This window comes from Procambarus clarkii, chromosome 13 (genome assembly GCF_040958095.1).
Source record: "Procambarus clarkii isolate CNS0578487 chromosome 13, FALCON_Pclarkii_2.0, whole genome shotgun sequence".
Lineage (NCBI taxonomy): Eukaryota > Metazoa > Arthropoda > Malacostraca > Decapoda > Cambaridae > Procambarus > Procambarus clarkii.
In genome coordinates this window covers 12,165,199-12,185,251 of record NC_091162.1, presented here as the reverse complement: position 1 = coordinate 12,185,251, position 20,053 = coordinate 12,165,199, and the positions used below count along the sequence as shown (strand labels likewise).

General features: G+C 46.2%; 1 protein-coding gene across 1 annotated transcript; it reads right to left on the bottom strand.

The window, feature by feature from the left end:
• Positions 1–9,469: 9,469 nt before the first annotated feature.
• On the bottom strand, positions 9,470–12,993 carry LOC123757064 (uncharacterized). Its single transcript, XM_069324147.1, has 4 exons — positions 12,812–12,993; positions 11,305–11,490; positions 10,676–10,861; positions 9,470–10,523 (listed from the first exon to the last, which is right to left on the bottom strand). Exons 1-4 carry the CDS (start codon positions 12,990–12,992, stop codon positions 10,294–10,296), a joined length of 783 nt encoding a protein of 260 aa, XP_069180248.1. The 5' UTR covers position 12,993; the 3' UTR covers positions 9,470–10,293.
• Positions 12,994–20,053: the final 7,060 nt, after the last annotated feature.

Below are 20,053 nucleotides of genomic sequence, written 5' to 3'. Positions count from 1 at the left end.
AAGCTGGTCCTGTTATTGAAAAATATTGAAGTTAAGAGGTTGTTGAAGTCATTAGGAGAGAATTACGGGTTCTTGGAGACTGGCGAACCAGTGGTCACGGGTCTATATGTTCAGTGTCCGCTCCTCTTGTTGTTGGGTCCTGGCTGTGTTTCTTCACTCGGGGTTATCTTGAGATGCTTTCGGGGCTTTTTAGTGTCCCCGCGGCCCGGTCCTCGACCAGGCCTCCACCCCCAGGAAGCAGCCCGTGACAGCTGACTAACACCCAAGTACCTATTTTACTGCTAAGTAACAGGGGGCATAGGGTGAAAGAAACTCTGCCCATTGTTTCTCGCCGGCGCCTGGGATCGAACCCGGGACCACAGGATCACAAGTCCAGCGTGCTGTCCGCTCGGCCGACCGGTACTCACCCTTCATACTCGGGGTACTCACCTAGGTGTACTCACCCTTCATACTCGGGGTACTCACCTAGGTGTACTCACCCTTCATACTCGGGGTACTCACCTAGGTGTACTCACCCTTCATACTCGGGGTACTCACCTAGGTGTACTCACCCTTCATACTCGGGGTACTCACCTAGGTGTACTCACCCTTCATACTCGGGGTACTCACCTAGGTGTACTCACCCTTCATACTCGGGGTACTCACCTAGGTGTACTCCCTCGCCATATTCATGGTCCAGACCGTCCTACTAAGGATTCACAGCGTCAAGAAACTGTCGTACTGTAGTGCCCTTGTCCTAACCTACCAGAGGACCCAAAACAGAAAACGGGACAGTACGTCACTTTCGCGAGCCGCTTCCATTTTCTAGTACGACAATTGTTTGCCTCAGGTCAAGTGTACGTCAAAATGCGACGTTGTGTTAGGAGGACGAGTTACTGGTCACTTGGTACACAAAACGGTTTGACACAGCTCGTTTTCTGTTGAATCCGTCTATATCGGTAGATTATGATGTATTACCTTCGGTTAGTGTATGTTAGGTTAGGTTAGGTAAGAGTAGGTTAGGTAAGAAGAAGTAGGTTAGGTTAGGTAAGAGTAGGTTAGGTAAGAAGAAGTAGGTTAGGTTAGGTAAGAGTAGGTTAGGTAAGAAGAAGTAGGTTAGGTTAGGTAAGAGTAGGTTAGGTAAGAAGAAGTAGGTTAGGTTAGGTAAGAGTAGGTTAGGTAAGAAGAAGTAGGTTAGGTTAGGTAAGAGTAGGTTAGGTAAGAAGAAGTAGGTTAGGTTAGGTAAGAGTAGGTTAGGTAAGAAGAAGTAGGTTAGGTTAGGTAAGAGTAGGTTAGGTAAGAGTAGGTAGATTAGAAAATCCGTTAACGAGCCATTATGTATACGATATTATGTGTATCTAGTATGACAGCTGCAAGGGACGTTGTTTTGATAATGTGGTCCCTGGTGGCAGACTCGGGGCTGTGTCTTCCTCAATCTCTTTCTCGGCTTTGAAGGGTGAAGATGCGTCTCCTCCACTCTATAGTGTATTTGGGGCTCTCTGACTCCAATCCTATCCTCATAGCTTTGCATTTGTGTTGGTTAAAGTTCAGTAACCATCCTCAGACAACCTCCGGAGGCTGTTACGTTAATTATCGCACTGTTCCTCGGGTAGGAGTCTCCTCTCTCTCTCTCTCTCTCTCTCTCTCTCTCTCTCTCTCTCTCTCTCTCTCTCTCTCTCTCTCTCTCTCTCTCTCTCTCTCTCTCTCACTCTCTCTCTCTCTCTCTCTCTCTCTCTCTCTCCTGTGTCGCACCTTCAACACACATTGGTGTAATTTGGCCTGTGTCATCTGTTAGGTAGACTACGTATATTGGGTATACAGTATACCCCTACCACCATGGGTATACAGTATACCCCTACCACCATGGGTATACAGTATACCCCTACCACCATGGGTATACAGTATACCCCTACCACCATGGGTATACAGTATACCCCTACCACCATAGGTATACAGTATACCCCTACCACCATGGGTATACAGTATACAGTGAGAGAGTTGGGGGGGGGGGGGTGTGAGTGTTTTTTTTTTACCACAGACGTGGCCACACATTTACAATGCTAACCAGCATATATACATTTTCTTCTGTCCTCCAGGGACAGGGTTAGAGATGTGTTAAACATATAGTTCTAGGGTTTATTGAACTGGGGGTGGTGGTGTGTGTGTGTGAGAGTGGGGGGTGGAGGTGTGTGTGAGAGTGGGGGGTGGTGGTGTGTGTGTGAGAGTGGGTGGTGTGTGTGTGTGTGAGAGTGGGGGGTGGAGGTGTGTGTGAGAGTGGGTGGTGTGTGTGTGTGTGTGAGAGAGTGGGGGGGTGGAGGTGTGTGTGAGAGTGGGTGGTGTGTGTGTGTGTGTGTGTGAGAGTGGGTGGTGTGTGTGTGTGTGAGAGTGGGGGAGTATTGACTATCAACACACTCTCCGCCTGCCTATCTCTAATGTCAACAACACTCACGTGTCCGCTTCAGTAAATCATTAACTTTAGACAATTTATGTCCTCAAGTGGAGACTTTGCAGGAGTTGATCAGTTGTTGACCAACGGTCAGTCTTGCATGATGACTGTTTTATAACCAACTACACTCCTGTTTGTGAAGCTCTTGCTCTAATTGAGATGACTGAACTATTCAAAATAATTATCCCAAACTTAACTTGAATTTATGATTTCACGTTCTCTGCAAGACAGCAAATTCTGGAACGTAAATTTAGCTCTTTCTAAATGCCATGAGTCTCAGAGTCGAGCTGTTGTCGTTGGTCATAACCACCTGAAAGTCCAGCTGTTGTCGTTGGTCATAACCACCTGAGAGTCCAGCTGTTGTCGTTGGTCATAACCACCTGAAAGTCCAACTGACGTCGTCGGTCATAACGTCCCACCTGAAAGAACAATATTGCTTTTGCAACAAAATAGTGACGGCAAAAACGAGAGAAATTGCTTTTCTTGTGTTGAGGCGCCGGACAAAGTTTGCTGACATCACAAACTAAAATTGGATTTCTGCCCAACGAGACGCAAATGGACCGGACACGGGCTCCTTGTTTTTCATTTTTCTTTTCCCCGAGAGTTTTATTCTGAAGCTTTACTAACACTAAAGCTGTTGGAACTGTCCCGGGGTTCTATATCTCGCTGGGTCTTTGCTTCACATCCGGGGTGTGTGGGGATTGTTAGTAGGGGTAACTAAATGATTGGTCAGCAGGCGAGTTACTGCCATTCCTCGTCATGTATGAAGGATTGGGTCCTCAGATTTCACGGGCCACGCGAGTCTAAGGTGGAATATAAGGGTGAAGGTGAAAAAATAAATAAAATGTGAAGAAAAAGAGGGAAGGTGGTTATTCACATCTCCAGGAACATAACTTCTGGTTAGCCATCTCGAACCAAGACGCAAACCTGTTCGCTCTCTCTCTGTCTCTCTCTCTCTCTCTCTCTCTCTCTCTCTCTCTCTCTCTCTCTCTCTCTCTCTCTCTCTCTCTCTCTCTCTCTCTCTCTCTCTCTCTCTCTCTCTCTCCCTCTCTCTCTCTCCCCCTCTAACATTACCATCATAAGCCATTACAACACACTCCTGCAGTTTGTAGTAGTTTACCCTCTCAAGTTCATCCCTCCCCACAGCTCCCCTATCTGCACGCACGCACGCACGCACACACACACACACACACACACACACACACACACACACACACACACACACACACACACACACACACACACACACACACACACACAAAGCTGAAAAAGTGAAGACTGGAAAAGACGAAGCTGGTAAAAGTTCACAGAGGTATGCCATTAGGCTAGTCCCAGAACTAAGAGGCATGAGTTACGAGGAAAGGCTGTGTGAGGTGCACCTCACGACACTGGAAGACAGGAGAGCACGGGGAGACATGATCACTACTTACAAAATTCTCAGAGGAATTGACAGGGTAGATAAGGGTAAACTCTTTAACACTGGTGGTACACAAACAAGGGGACACAGGTGGAAACTTAGTACCCAGATGAGCCACAGGGACGTTAGAAAGAACTTTTCAGTGTCAGAGTAGTTAACGGATGGAATGCATTAGGCAGTGATGTGGTGGAGGCTGAATCCATACACAGTTTCAAATGTAGATATGATAGAGCCCAGTAGGCTCAGGAATCTGTACACCAGTTGAATGACAGTTGAGAGGGGGGACCAAAGAGCCAGAGCTCAACCCCCGCAAGTACAAGTAGGCAACTAGGTAAGTACACACACACACACACACTAGCAGACTAGTAAGAAAGTGAAATAATTTAAGGTCTGAAATCTTATATGAAGATATACATAGATTAATATAGATAAGGCAACCCAATGGTTCCGGGAATTTATACACTAATCGACTGAAAGTTAACAAAGCATGACCCTAGAGCTAAGACTCGACCCACACGAGTACAAGTAGGTGAATACATTCAAACATACACACAAGCCTACACCCTCCACACACACCTGGAACTAAAATGTGCTAAAAACATGGTAGAGTATATATATGACTGTGACTAATGCGAGGCTCTGTGCTGGCCCCCCATGTACAGTGTACACATGGGTGAACTGACCCCAATTGGTGGGTACCCACCTACAGTGACGTCATGCCCCACTCACCATGTTCATGAATGAAAATCACATTTTCACACGATTTCCCAACTAATGGCGTTCGACATTTTCCAGAACAGTGAGTGCATCAACTCGCTGTTCGAAATAATTACTTCCGGGTGGGGGAATAGTGAGAAATATCACGACACTTATAAGTGTGTTGTGATCAGCGGCCACTTCCGGGAACTGTAGTGGCTGAGTCACCCGGCTCCCCAAGTGTGTGTGAGTGTGTGCTCCTTCACACTCATAATGAGTTCACCGATCACAGGTGCTCAGGTGGGGCTGGGTGGTGCCAGGTGGTGGGGCTGGGTGGTGCCAGGTGGTGGGGCTGGGTGGTGCCAGGTGGTGGGGCTGGGTGGTGCCAGGTGGTGGGGCTGGGTGGTGCCAGGTGGTGGGGCTGGGTGGTGCCAGGTGGTGGGACTTGGTGGTGCCAGGTGGTGGGACTTGGTGGTGCCAGGTGGTGGGACTTGGTGGTGCCAGGTGGTGGGACTAGGTGGTGCCAGGTGGTGTTACTGGGCGGCATTAATTAGGAAGTGATTGATTATTTCTAAATTCACAATTTTACACGCAAATACGGTCGGAAAACGAGAACTCAATCATTGCATTAAACTAGAAATTGTTCCAGAGGCAGGGGCCAGGAGCAGATGTTCAACCCAACAGGTACATCTAGGTGAGTGCGCACACGCGTGCAAACACACACACACACACACACACGCACTCAGGGGAATTAACAGGTAGACAAGGATGGATTATTCAACACTGGTGGTACGCGAACAAGGGGACACAGGTGGAAACTGAGTACCCATATGAGCCACAGGGACGTTAGAAGGAACTTTTTCAGTGTCAGAGTAGTAGATGGAATGCATTAGGCAGTGATGTGGTGGAGGCTGACTCCATACACAGTTTTAAATGTAGATATGATAGAGCCCAGTAGGCTCAGGAATCTGTACACCAGTTGATTGACGGTTCAGAGGCGGGACCAAAGAGCTAGAGCTCAACCCCCGCAAGCACAACTAGGTGAGTACACACACACACACACACACACACACACACTAAGATATTCATGAGGTCGCTTGTCTTCCTTTGCAGTCCCTAGACGAGGTAAACAAAAATACATTGCTAAGCAAATCTTGATTGAGAAGTGTTTCCTGTTTGTCTCTGTTGTCTCTTCTGACACTTGTTTATCAACACTCCCTCAGTTCCTCTCTGTTTCATATAGGAGGCAACAGGAGTAGACGCCTTCTGACTCCTGTTAGCAGGCTGAGAGCTTTCCCTTCCCATTGTTAATGGTAAGCCTTTCTCCCTGAGTTACCCCTCACTTTCTCCTCTTCTTCACACATTCCTCACCTCCTTCGGGACACTAATGGAAGACGGAGAGTATGGGGGAGAAAGCTCTCCAAGAATCAGAGAAAACTACTCTCTGATTCTGGGAGATTCTACTCTCTGGTGAATGTATTAGGCTGTCCCTGTGCTTCTAGGTCGCATTTATTGACCCTCCATAAGCTCTCTCTAACTCCCAGCATTATTCCTTAACCTGGTAAGCTCAAAAGCTCTTTGCATGCGCCTCTAGGAGCTCTTTTATTCTCTCTACTACGCCATACTGGCGCACATTTTTGCCTGTCTTGAGACTCGTCGCTACTGCTTCACGTCATTAAGACTGAGCACAGCGGTCACTGGCTGACGAAGCCTCGTCTCTCTTCTCAATATCACACCACTAATATTGGTAATAATAATATTAATAAAAACTGCTCTGGTAATACATTGTTTACTTTCGACAAGCCAATCAACGAGAGAGGTTATTATGACCACGGAACTACCAATATAATTAGGCCAAATGCTGAGCTTAATTTTAATGGGGCAGTTAAAAGCTTCGCGATTCTCAATTAGACAGCGGAAAGGACAGGCCAGTTTTGTAGTTAGAGGTAAATTAGGTCAATATCTACAAAGTTAATGCCACGAAGTTTTAATATTAGTAACACGGCTCTAAATGTTAAAACTCTGAAAAGCTCATTAAAACATAACCAGGCGTTAGGGTAAAACTATGACCCCAACACGGGAATTTTTGGGAGCAAAAACAGGGGTACCACCCCCGGGAGCCAGGGGTACCACCACAGGGAGCCAGGGGTACCACCACCGGGTGCCAGGGGTACCACCACCGGGAACCAGGGGTACCAGACTGCGAGCCGCGGTCTTGTCAAGAGGAACCTGGCCGCCTGAAATCAAGGCAGCACAAGAAACACCTCATGCACCAACCTCACTGTGATTGGCATTCAATTGATCGTTTTAATTCGCTGACGCCGATGGGAGAAAAGTTTAGGTGGCGCGCCTGAGGTGAAGTTGAGCGCGAGGTAAAGAATGTCCAGCCGGGAGTTTGTTCACTTCCTCCCACACACACAATGATTGTCAAAGCTGTCGAGCTGCGAGTTTGATAGGAATAGTTTTGACAACACTGGAAGCAAGTCGACGGCAGAGGGAGACATTCGGAACATGGACGGAGTTCTCCAAGCTACACCACTGGTTACTAGCTACGCTTCACTACCGGAAACATACTAGGCTTTACCAATGGTAACAAACGAAGCTTCACTGGTAACTAAGCTCCACCACTGGTAACAAGCTAAGCTTCACTACTGGTAATAAATTAAGCTTCACATCAGGTAACAAACTAAGCTTCATCAAAGGTTAATTTAGGAAGGGTAATTAGTGATTAATTAAAGAAGATTAAAAGGAATAAATTTGGTTATTACATATCTTTAATGAGTTCATCTTGGCGGTAAATAACAGGGCGGTTAGCCCTCGCTAACAAGCGAATGTTCATATGCTGGTGGTAGTTATGTAGGTGATTACCTGCGACGTGGTCAGGTGTCCACGTCACAGGTAATCCATTGTTACTACAACCAATCCAATCGTATTGGCCAATCTGGAACCAATCGTATTGGCATTTGCCTTTCCATTGGAGACTTTCGGCGCCGAGGAGAGAGAGGGGGACCTGCTGCATGGGTAACAGCTTCTTCCCCACCGTATCAACTTACCCTGGCTTTGCGCCCTGGAGAGGCCACTCCAGACCGACAACCAGAGCGCTACGCCATAGTCTCCTGATACTGATGGATGGATGGATGGCCAGGTGTCAGGGATTACCTGTGACGTGGACAAGTGTCATGGATTACTTGTGACGCTAGAAAAAACAAGGGATTACATACGGTGCACGCATCTGTACTCACCTAGAGGCGGACAGATGCCCAGGTGATTGGTGTGTGTGTGTGTGTGTGTGTGTGTGTGTGTGTGTGTGTGTGTGTGTGTGTACCCGGCCAGGTAGAGACCTTCAGCTCTACGGGATCAAGACTTCTAATACCATCCGCAGAAAGGATTTACGATAGTTGTATATTTCGATACAATTAAAATTAAAAGCCAGTAATTAGACAATTACGGTAACTTCTGTTTCATTCTTCAGTATTTTTTATTTTTGTAATCAGTATTTTGATGAATGAAAAACTGATGTTGATAATTTTATTATGTTAGATCCCTCAGTGATGCATCTTAACTGTGCGCTAGCACAATACAAATTATAATAATAATAATTTCCTCTCGTAGGGAGAGGGGTACTACTCATTATTGTTCTCGACAACGGAAATCATACAAGTTGGAGAGAGTTCTTAAGCTGGGGAAATATTAGTCTCTCATAGAAAGAAGCCCGTTTTCTGCAATGGAGTATAACTGTCGATTTTCTGTAACACAGACCAGAGAATGGTTGACTGTTTTAAAATCTGGAAACCGCTAACTATATTGATTGTTGCCGCCTATAGTTTGTTTATCGTGGGTCCAATAATCATCCAGTGAGCGATAGTTTATTGTGCACTCCCACTCTCATACTGTGAGCAGTAGTTTAGTATACACCCATACTTATACAAGTATGAGTGTATAAAAACCGAACGCTCACATATGTGTGTTGGGCTATTTGTTTTTAGCCCCGTTGAGGTCTGTTCTTTGCGTGTATATAGACGTAAGTTCTGCTGTATAATGTAGATTTTACCGTTCGTGTATCACAGTGCTCGCTAGCGCAGTCGGGTTCGTTCTCGAATCACAGTCGGGAATGCCGGATTCGAATCCTAGACGGAACAGAAATAGTTGGAAATGTTTCTTATTCACCTAATGCCTCTGTTCATCTAGCAGTAAATAGGTACCTGGGAGTTAGTCAACTGTTGTAGGGTTGCTTATTGCGGTAAGGGCAGTAATTCGACTTTGGAGGGAACCACGATACAAGCCTGTGAATTATATATATATATGTGTGTACACAAGCTCCCTTGTACCTTACAATAGATATTAATTATTTGCATTCTGGATAACATGCGCCTCTTTAAAGTCTTCTCTTCACGTCACCCTTCTCTTGCACCTTTTGTTTCTAAATTCCGCTCTATTGTGATGGTTAGTGACAATCGCGAATAGTAAATATAATGTTAACAATCACTGACGGTGATTGTCAACATTATGTCATGTGTTTTTGGCAGGTATTGTTGTGAGCTCTGTCCCTTCACGTGTTCTCTTATAAATAGTGGGCGTTCATCAGTCTCTGGAGACTATGGAGTTGCTCTCTGGTTGTCGGTCTAATACTCTTATACAAACATATTGTTTTATATAGATATGTCTGTCCAGGGTTGGAGGCCAGACTGTTGGGATGGCGTCACCAAACTTTGCATGGTGACTGATGGGTATTGGGGGACAGTCATGGGGTGGGCGGGATCAGCCCTCATACCCGCGTGTAATAACAAATTCTGATCTCGCTAAATACCAGACGCCATCTTCGATGAGAATCATGCGGCTTTGTGAGCCGAGCTTTCACACACGGCTCCAGTTGTACAGGTTCACAAGGAACAGTAGTTTCAGCAGGAATGGAAAGACAAAATATTGTGATAAACATATTTTTATTTCCCAATTATATTTGAGCACCAACTCCATCACTAGTACTAACATACACAAAACATCAACAAAGTATAACTATATAGTTAACATATAACTATTAAAGTGCTCATATCTAAATATTTAACAAAAAAATTTAGTTACGGGCTCACCATAGCCCGTGCTACTTGGAACTTTTGTTCCGAGTAGCGAATCTTAAACAACAACAAATCTAAAATTAGAACAAATATTTCAGAAGTGGTTCTAAATATACACAAGAAGCTGACAATCTCCACAGCAGCCTTAATGATGTCTTGAGTAACTATACTACAGTGTGAGCTGAGGACCGGTGCTCCAGTGATGGGTAAGGTTACTACAGTGCCGGGGGTAGTGACCCAGGAGGGTGGAGTGATGACCACTCGCTCTTGTTGTGTTCACTGTCAGTCAACTCTTGGGTTCTTGCTAGAGTTGATAGCATTTTGTCAGTGACTCGTAACACTAATTTTTCTGAGAGCAAGAGATAGAGAGGGAAGATGGAGACGGGGATGTTGGGAGAGAAACGTGGAGAGGGGAATTGAGATGAGAGAGGGGACAGGGGGGAATTGGGAAGGAGACAGTGAGGGGAGAGAGACCAGGACACAGCTGGGTACCCCCAGATAGTACCCGCGGTACCCGTTAAAACGCTCCTCGTATCAATATGAGTTGCTAGTGAGTTACCTTACCCAAGAGATTACCACCACCACCCCCGTCCTCCTCTTACTTGGTGAGTGATCTTCCCCCAGCCATCAATGTGGGTACGTCCCCCTCCGTCCACCACCCCCCCTGGCCACTGACGTTACCACTACCAGTCCACGCCCCGAGGGTTAACTTGACACTGAACAAAAACACTACTGGTACTTCCAAAATCTTGGATGTGGCCCTGGTACAGAGCGTACACGTTAAAGATGGTCTGATCATTTGTTCTGAGGAGGTTTGGGTCGAGCTGCGTGCTCTGGTACAGGGTCCCGTCTCCCCACACCGCTGGGTTGGAGCCGTTCTTAGACAGGTCCACGAACCAGACATCACCGGTACCTGAATGAAAATTATATACCACGTTTAGATTCCTAAACTCAATAATTCAGCCATAGGCCTATGCTAAACTTTTGGAGCTTTTCTCCTGATAGTTCCTGTCCCCAGACTATCGTCAAAACAATACAGGGTTTTGGCCCCTGGTTACTTCTCACCGGCTGTTAGAGCTGTTATGAAGGTCTGCTGTATTACAGTCTTGTAAATCCCGAGGCGGTGACCCGGGATGGCGGCACAGAATGACTTGGCTTGTGAGAAGGTTCCCCTCACCAGCTTGCTCATGGTCAGGTACAGCAGCCCGTCCGCCTGCCATGTGTATGTTCCGTATATACCAGTCACTGAGTCTGTAACGGAGACAACCACTGTATCGTCAGCAACACCAGTTTTATATGTTGACCAGACCACACACTAGAAGTTGAAGGGACGACGACGTTTCGGTCCGTCCTGGACCATTCTCAAGTCGATTGTGAAGAGGAGGTAGAGACATGCAATAAATAGGCAAGAGAGAGCTGAGGAGGAAAGTAAGGTGTAGGGGATAGTAGTAATAATGAGAACTGCAGAGGGCCTATTGGCCCATACGAGGCAGCTCCTATTATAACCACCGAATGAGAAGGAGATAGTAATAGGAATAAGAAGAGGATAGCACCAGTTTTATATATTTAATTTTCTTTTGCGGACTGATGCCCCCTTACCCCCATGAAACTGGGAAATGGGGTAATGGTAATTGTCTCTATCTCTCTCTCTCTTTCCCTCATTCTGTCTGACTCTGTCTCTCTCTCTCTCTTACCTTTCCTGAAGAAGTAGGTGGCGTTGGTGTTTGGTGTGGTAGTGGTGACGGTGGTGGTGTCGAGTGTGGTGCCGTAGACAACAGGACCTTGGCTAGCCAGCCAACACTCGCTGACCCCGGGGGAGGTCTCCACTAGGGACCACGCTTGACACTTCCCTGATGCCATACACTGGGTCTTACACGTACCTGTTTAACCAAATATCAACGTCCAGAACTTTTAATGAATTCCTTTATGTCAGTTACCTATCTATTGCGATGTAATTATAATTTCTATCCATAAAAAGAACCTCTTTAATAGTGTAATTAATTAATTATTATTTATACCTGAGCCACACACGAAAGGAGCGTAGAAGTAGCCTAAGCTACTCTATCCTTTTAAGATGTATCTTATTATCTCCATAAACCTACTTGAACACACAGTAAGGAACATTGAGGAATAACTAATCGAAACTCACACTTTGTGTCAAATTGTTCCAACTCTAAATGTGTTAGGTTTGCAGGCAGAATTTACTCCTGAATTGAATAAAAATGTATTTTTGTTATGCATATCAAATGTGTGCCATTGTGTCTGTTATAATACATGTGTGTGTGAGTGCGTGCTTTTGGCGAGTACACATGCTAATACACGTGTGCCCTTGTGAGCGTATGACTGTTTTTTGTATTGTATGCGTGCGTGTGTGTGTGTGTGTGTGTGTGTGTGTGTTCCTGCTGGTGTGATCACTCGCGTACCCAGGCCATCCTCCTGTTTACGTGGTACTTAATAATTGAGTGTGGCGGGGGACAGGCAGCCATGCAGTGTGTATCCATACACGCTAGGCTTATATCCAGGTCCTCCCCCCCTATGGCCGAATTACTGTCCCTCCCCAAGATGCAACCTCACAGCATGGTAACTCCTGAGTACCTACCTACTGCTAGGTGAACAGGTGCATTAGGTGATAGGAGATGTGCCCAACCATTTCTGTCCCTCCCGGTACTTAGAATAACGATGTGGACCAATGTTCATATATTGACGTAATAGACAATTATAAAGAATTTGGTTCTAATGAATTTGGACAAACCAGAAAATATTTTGTAATATGGTACTAATAAAAGCTACCGTAACCCTCCGTGGCCTAACACACACACGCCATCCAAGGCCTAATAAAGTATATATGTGTGCTATACTAGGCCTAGGAATATTTAAGTTTGATTTTTACTTAATTTTATGTGAACTCTTTAAAGTGAATAGTACCAAATTATACTATATAATTGTCCATTACATCAGTGTGTGTACAATGACGGACATAGTTACAAAAAACTATCCAAACAAGAGGATGAGTTGGCGTAATGTTCTCGTACATGTGTACAGTTCAGACATATACAAAAATATAATATATTTGAAGGTCGAGGACTCTTTTTACAGCCCCGCTCCTGTGGCAGGTAAGTCCACTACGGGCTCACCATAGCCCGTGCTACTTAGACCTTATTCCGAGTAGCTGAATCTATAACAACAACATTGAGGACTCACAGAGGTTGGTGGTGGGGAGGACGAGGAAGGCGGCCGTCCTCACGACGCTCCGGTTCTCTGCCATGAAAAAGTCCCCCCAGCGGGACTCTATGTAAGTGACGCTGGGACTCCCGCACCACGCCTCGCCGCACCACACCACCCACCACACCAACACCACACACAAACTGCGCACCTCGCCCATTACCTCTGAATTTTTGAAAAGGCAAAAAAATCACAGTAACTGTGATCACGTACCAGTGACCTTACACTCGTGTTCCCTAAAACAGTACGCGAGTGTAAGGAGAATATTCGTAAAATATACAAAAGCTCAAGTAAATATTAATAATATAATATGTTGTTATTCATCAAAATAAAAACAGCACGAATAACCCTAATTTTGAGTAATTTTTTGCGATTCAGAAAAGAAATTCGGCAAAAAGAAAGCTTGAGGATTCTTTCCAGTATAGGTTATATATACATGTGTAGTGCTTGTGGCTGTGTATACACATGTGTAGTGGTTGTGGCTGTGTATACACATGTGTAGTGGTTGTGGCTGTATATACACATGTGTAGTGGTTGTGGCTGTGTATACACATGTGTAGTGGTTGTGGCTGTATATACACATGTGTAGTGGTTGTGGCTGGGTAGATATAGGAACACGGTCCCGTGCAACGCTCTGCCATCTGCAGTTGCTTGAATCAACTTTGTTTACCCTTTATAACCTGACAGTTTTTATTAAAATGCAAAACAACTAAATTCCTTACTCCAGCCACATTGGTCCAGGCGTCGCCACACACACAGAACTCTTCCAGGCGTCGCCACACACACACAGAACTCTTCCAGGCGTCGCCACACACACACAGAACTCTTCCAGGCATCGCCACACACACACAGAACTCTTCCAGGCGTCGCCACACACACACAGAACTCTTCCAGGCGTCGCCACACACACACAGAACTCTTCCAGGCATCGCCACACACACACAGAACTCTTCCAGGCGTCGCCACACACACACAGAACTCTTCCAGGCGTCGCCACACACACAGAACTCTTCCAAGGCGTCGCCTCACACACAGAACTCTTCCAGGCGTCGCCACACACACACAGAACTCTTCCAGGCGTCGCCACACACACAGAACTCTTCCAAGGCGTCGCCTCACACACAGAACTCTTCCAGGCGTCGCCTCACACACAGAACTCTTCCAAGGTGTCGCCACACACACACAGAACTCTTCCAGGCGTCGCCACACCCAGAACTCTTCCATGCGTCCCACACACTAAAAACTCTTCGCCAGTACGAAAACACATTTGCTACGGATGTGCAACCATCGACAAGATGCAAACATTCAGACACTTGTCAGATCTACTCATCTCCTTCACAGTCATCCCTCCAACTGTTAGATCTTCTGCGTCGCCAAGATATGCGCATTTGTACAGGTGTCTAGAAGACCTTACACGAGGAGACCTCAGGTGTTGATCCCGCTGGCCCCGTCGCCAGGGTGCCAGCGTGGCACGGTCCCAGCCTCTAGGACCCCCATCTGTAAGGGACTCTGCCTTTCTTATATACACTGTCAAATTTTGTGGCCGAAAAGGGTGCGTTTGATCCTCGTTTGGCCCCAAAACGCCTCCAAGAACACACAGACAACCCATATTCACTCTTCCCTTTCCCCCCGACCCAAAAATGTTGGAAGTTTTCTTTTATAATCCCGTATACATCAGTTCGAAGCTAATAAACATGTTCTCAAATTATATTATTAAAGCGAAGTCCTCAGTTTGCCGTAGAGATGTTTTCAAGTTTTCTTTTTATAAATAAAATCAAGTTTCAGTAAGAAAGTGTAATTTTCTTACAGTTACAGTCCGGAGAGAATTTGTAAAGTATTGAACGTAAACGGATAAGAGGTTTAGAGGTTTAGAGTGTGAAACTATAAAGAAACCGCTTTCCTGGGACACTAAACCAGATGTTCAGAGTACCAGCATACACTCTACACCAGCTACTATGACTACTGCTGCTAGTACACTATGTCAGTACTCTCAGTAAACTACTATTACTCAGGCGATGAGTCACAATAACGTGGCTGAAGAATGTTGACCAGACCATACACTAGAAGGTGAAGGGACGACGACGTTTCGGTTCGTCCTGGACTATTCTCAAGTCGATTGAGAATGGTCCAGGACGGACCGAAACGTCGTCGTCCCTTCACCATCTAGTGTGTGGTCTGGTCAACAACTATTACGCTCCAGCTCAGAGTCAGAGAGAGAGAGAGAGACACGTCCTCACCTCGTGCAGGTCTGCCAGCGAATGAGTGCCACATCCAGGCACTGGTCCAGGCACTCACTGTGTGTATGAGGGAAGTGTGTGCACGCGCGCGCTCTCAGTGCTTGCAAGTTTGAGCTTTAGCTCTTAGAACCCGCCTGTCGGCCTTGAATCACCTGGTATACTTGCTAGCTAAGGCCACGAGCTGCATCATACCTATCTTCATATCTTGAGATGATTTCGGGGCTTTTAGTGTCCCCGCGGCCCGGTCCTCGACCAGGCCTCCACCCCCAGGAAGCAGCCCGTGACAGCTGACTAACACCCAGGTACCTATTTTACTGCTAGGTAACAGGGACATAGGGTGAAAGAAACTCTGCCCATTGTTTCTCGCCGGCGCCTGGGATCGAACCCAGGACCACAGGATCACAAGTCCTAGGTCGGAATTCGTGTATGGAGTCTGCCTCCACCACTCCACAACCCGGTGGTACATTTGCTTAGTTTGCGTCTGTGTTCTTGGTCAAACAGACTGTTGTTGTCATCTCCTGGTTAGACTATTCTTGTCTCCCCATGATCAAACAGACTGTTGTTGTCATACCCTGGTGAAATAGCATATTCTTGTACCCCCCTGGTCGAACAGACTGTTCTTGTCTCCCCATGGACAAGCAGGTTGTCTCTATCTGCAGTATACATTGCCCTAAGTAACTTGGAGAATATTTCCCATATATGTGTTCCATCTCGTGCCGTGAAATTCAGCTTATTCTGCCAGTGTAAAGGGGGAGGGGGGGGGGGGTTACAGGCCCAAGGATCTACCTGTTTCTGTATTTACCAGTAATGATTTCGATCATTCTTTAGGCCCTGGCCCTGGTCCACCTCAGAAGTCTGGCCTGAGGTCAGGTTTCTCTGGTGATAACTTGATCAGTCAGGTTGTTGCTTGCACAGGCTCGCAGGTTCACAAGCAAGAAGCCAGCCCATCCGTCACTTGCTGCAGAAATTTATTTGCCTCGTGAAAATATCTACTTTGGTTTCGGCAATATTTCTTGTACCTGGTAATAAGAGGTTGAACAGCCGTTGACCTCGGATGTTCATACTGTGCTTTCTGATTGTGCCTGTGTCACCTCTACACAGGCACAATCACTGTGGCACCTCTGTACTTCACTATGGCACCTCTGCTCTTCACTATGGCGCCTCTACTCATCACTAAGCACTACAGCACGTCTATTCTAATCTGCACTAGCATATTACTCCATACCTATTCTTTAAAAGGTCGAATGTAACCCCTAGAAGGGTTAACAGCTTTAAGGTCAACAAGGTACGATGTAGCACAGAAAACAGATCTTTTTTTCTCCCATAGGGTTTGTAGAAACGTGTGTCCCCCCCCCCTCCCACTCTCTCTCTCTCCCCCCATTTCCATCTTTCATCACCCCCTCCCTCTTTTCCCCCCACATTTCACTACCCATCTCCCCCCACTCTGTTGTCTTCTGTCTACCTCTCCTCCTCCTCCTCCTCTCACACTCCTCCCCTCATTACTGCCCGAAACGCTATGCGTGCTAGTGGCTCTACAAGAATGTAAAATCAACTTAATTTTTATGTTCTCTGTTAACAACCCAATGTACCTTCTTGTATATAAATAAATAAATTCTTCGTACCTCCACTTCTTTCTTTCTTCCTCTCTCTCTCTCTCTCTCTCTCTCTCTCTCTCTCTCTCTCTCTCTCTCTCTCTCTCTCTCTCTCTCTCTCTCTCTCTCTCTCTCTCTCTCTCTCTCTCTCTCTCCCTCATAACAAACAATCCCAACATAACTTAAACGTTATTTCTACAACTGTTACTTTGACACAACGTTCTGACAACGTCACTAAAGCGTTGTGGTTACGTTCTAAGTTGGGGTATTATCAACAGTTAAAAATCGTTTCAGAACTCTATGGAAAAGTAAACCCTCACTTCAGACTTCATAGTCGTCGCTGGGATTCGGAATAGGAGCCGATCCTTCTTAAGGGGGGCATGGGGGTCGACCGCGACCATCCTGTGATACTCCCGATACAATCATAAATCACCATGCAAAGTTCTGGCTCTAAACATGTGACCTCCAACCTTGGACAAACAAACAGACGTTAGCACGGCGTTCATGTGCTCCCCCTAGTGTACGTGAGTGTGCAGGCGTGCACACCTGTATGAGTGATTACCTCTTCTACTCCCCTCAAGACGTATACAAAATTGGGACCACAAATCAGAAACTTAACAATTCCAGCATGAGAGTGTATGGTGTTCGAGTCCGCTTTTTGTCCTGACTTGGTCTTTGTTCTGCTCTACCCAGGACACGTTCCGGAAAGTTTTACTATGATATTACCATTATATTTTCCACTGTGTGTTCGTGGTTCATGGTGCCCGACACGCTGTGTTTGTGTTGTTTAGAAGAGTGTAAGAACACCAATGTTATGTACTCTCACAACCCAGTGTACCTTCTGGTATATAAATAAATACAATCTATCAATAAATAAGTAGTGGTAGTAGTGGTTACCTGTCAGTGATTACGGGGGAACGAGATCTGGGTCATTACCGAGGTCATTACAGGAGGTAACTGCCTCCTCCCAGTTAATACTCTCCTCCCTAGTCATATCCCTCTGGAGAAATACGTCTTGTAGATGTGTGAATGTCGGGGTTTGCTCTTCTTGAATTTGCTCTTATGCTGTCTCACCAGTCGCTGCCTCTCCTTGTACTGACCTAACTGGTAAGGTTCTACTACGTTGCTCTTCCATACTCAACTCTTTCAGATACCTTTCACGGAATCCCTGTTGACCAGACCACACACTAGAAAGTGAAGGGACGACGACGTTTCGGTCCGTCTTGGAGATCAAGGATTAGGGATCAAGTCGATCCCTGTCCCTCCCTCTTCTTTTCTCTCCTTCAACTCCTTCTCCGGTTCCTACGGTCATGACACTCTTAATGTACGTTCCATCCCAACTGCTGACTCGTATTCCCTGCTGCTTCCCGGGATGTTGCTGCCTCTATTGGTACTTCCTGCAAAGCTCTCCTGACTTTTGGATTCCTTTGCAACATCTTTGCACATGTGAAACTCCCTACCGGAGGGCCTTCCGCTGCATGATTGCTCACGGCATTGATCTCATCTGTTCCATTTTCGGTATGGATTGGTTTTTTCCCTTGAGGCTTTTTAGTTCCTCTTTGAGTGACCCCAGGTCCTCCATAAGCTTCGTTCACCTTACCAGCTCCTCAAGCATGGTTATGGGCTCCTTCATGCCGGTCGTATCCTCTGCCACTTCCCTCACGACCTTTTCACAATCTAACCGAGTTATCCCTTGTGTACCCTCCTCCATTCTCCCATCCCAGGCGCCCTCTCCTCTCCCCGCACGCTGGTGCTGCCCCCTCACGGCGCCTACTGCAAGAGTGAGAGCAGGTGCACCATGAGAGAAAGAGAGAGAGAGAGAGAGAGAGAGAGAGAGAGAGAGAGAGAGAGAGAGAGAGAGAGAGAGAGAGAGAGAGAGAGAGAGAGTGTTATAACTAAGAGTGCCGAGAGAAAGAGTTGAAATAGTTAAGGGAGAAGGCTAAGAGAAAGAGTTGAAATAGTTAAGGGAGAAGGCTAAGAGAAAGAGTTGAGAGATATATATGAGAAAAAAAGGCAGAAAAGTTGAGGGCCGTGTGTACGTGCTCTCAGCGGGAGTGTATGAGGTCAGTGTACACTTATGGGCGTGTGTGTGTGAGGTGAGTGTACACTTATGGACGTGTGTGTGCGCGCGTGTTACGAAAATAGAAACTTTGGTCAAGTGAGACACATATGGTGCCTCAGGAACTCAATAATGTTTTAGACTGTAATTACTGTAGAGGTGTGATGTACCCAGTACACCAATATACTCCACTAGTAGTGTCGAGTGGGATGGTAGTGTGTGTGTACTCACCTATTTATATTCACCTGTTTGTGCTTGCGGGGGTTGAGCTATGGCTCTTTGGTCCCGCCTCTCAACTGTCAGTCAACTGGTGTACAGGTTCCTGAGCCTATTGGGCTCTATCATATCTTCACTTGAAACTGTGTATCGAGTCAGCCTCCACCACATCACTGCCTAATGCATTCCATTTGTCAACCACTCTGACACTAACAAAAATTCTTTCTAATATCTCTGTGGCTCATTTGGGCACTCAGTTTCCATCTGTGTCTCCTAGTGCGTGTGCCCCTTGTGTTAAACAGCCTGTCTTTATCTACCCTGTCAATTCCTCTGAGAATCTTGTACGTGGTGATCATGTCCCCCTAACTTCTGTCTTCCAGCGACGTGAGGTTTAATTCCCGTAGTCTCTCCTCGTAGCTCATACCTCTCAGCTCGGGTACTAGTCTGGTGGCAAACCTTTGAACCTTTTCCAGTTTTAGTCTTATGCTTGACTAGATATGGACTCCATGCTGGGGCTGCATACTTCAGGATTGGCCTGACATATGTGGTATACAAAGTTCTGAATGATTCCTTACCTGAATGTGTGTGTGTGTGTACTCACCTAGTTGTGTTTGCGGGGGTTGAGCTCTGGCCCTTTAGTCCCGCCTAACTATGTATATATGTGTGTGTGTGTGTGTGTGTGTGTGTGTGTGTGTGTGTGTGTGTGTGTGTGTGTGTGTGTGTGTGTGTGTAGAGCCTATAAACTGTACCCATACAGGGTACAGCGACGAATCAATACATTGACGAGATGAAAGTTGATCAATGCGTTCTTCGCATGCTGGATTTTTGGTGAACCGATTCAATCTCAGTTTCACGAAGCTGTCTCGCATTTCTTGCCTCCATGTTTTGCTGCCCATCCTCATAACTCTGGCCAAGTGCTCTTTAATCCAGCAGCCGCGCCATGTTTATGGACGACGACACATTTCACAGGCACCCGGTGCTCAGGCTGTGTGCTCGTGCGAGCAGTGACTCATCTCAGATACTCATTCCTTAATGGTATTTCTTCACATAAAGCTTTATATTGCTATATATTTTATCTATACTTAGTTCTAAAATTGGTAAAGTTATGTTTTACTTC

Excerpts from the sequence above, each read along its gene's own strand:
- LOC123757064 (XM_069324147.1), bottom strand. The coding sequence starts at position 12,992 with ATGGGCGAGGTGCGCAGTTTGTGTGTGGTGTTGGTGTGGTGGGTGGTG. Across the intron at positions 11,491-12,811 it reads CCTCCCCACCACCAACCTCT|GTACGTGTAAGACCCAGTGT; the intron begins GTGAGTCCTCAA and ends TTGGTTAAACAG. Across the intron at positions 10,862-11,304 it reads CACCTACTTCTTCAGGAAAG|ACTCAGTGACTGGTATATAC; the intron begins GTAAGAGAGAGA and ends TCTCCGTTACAG.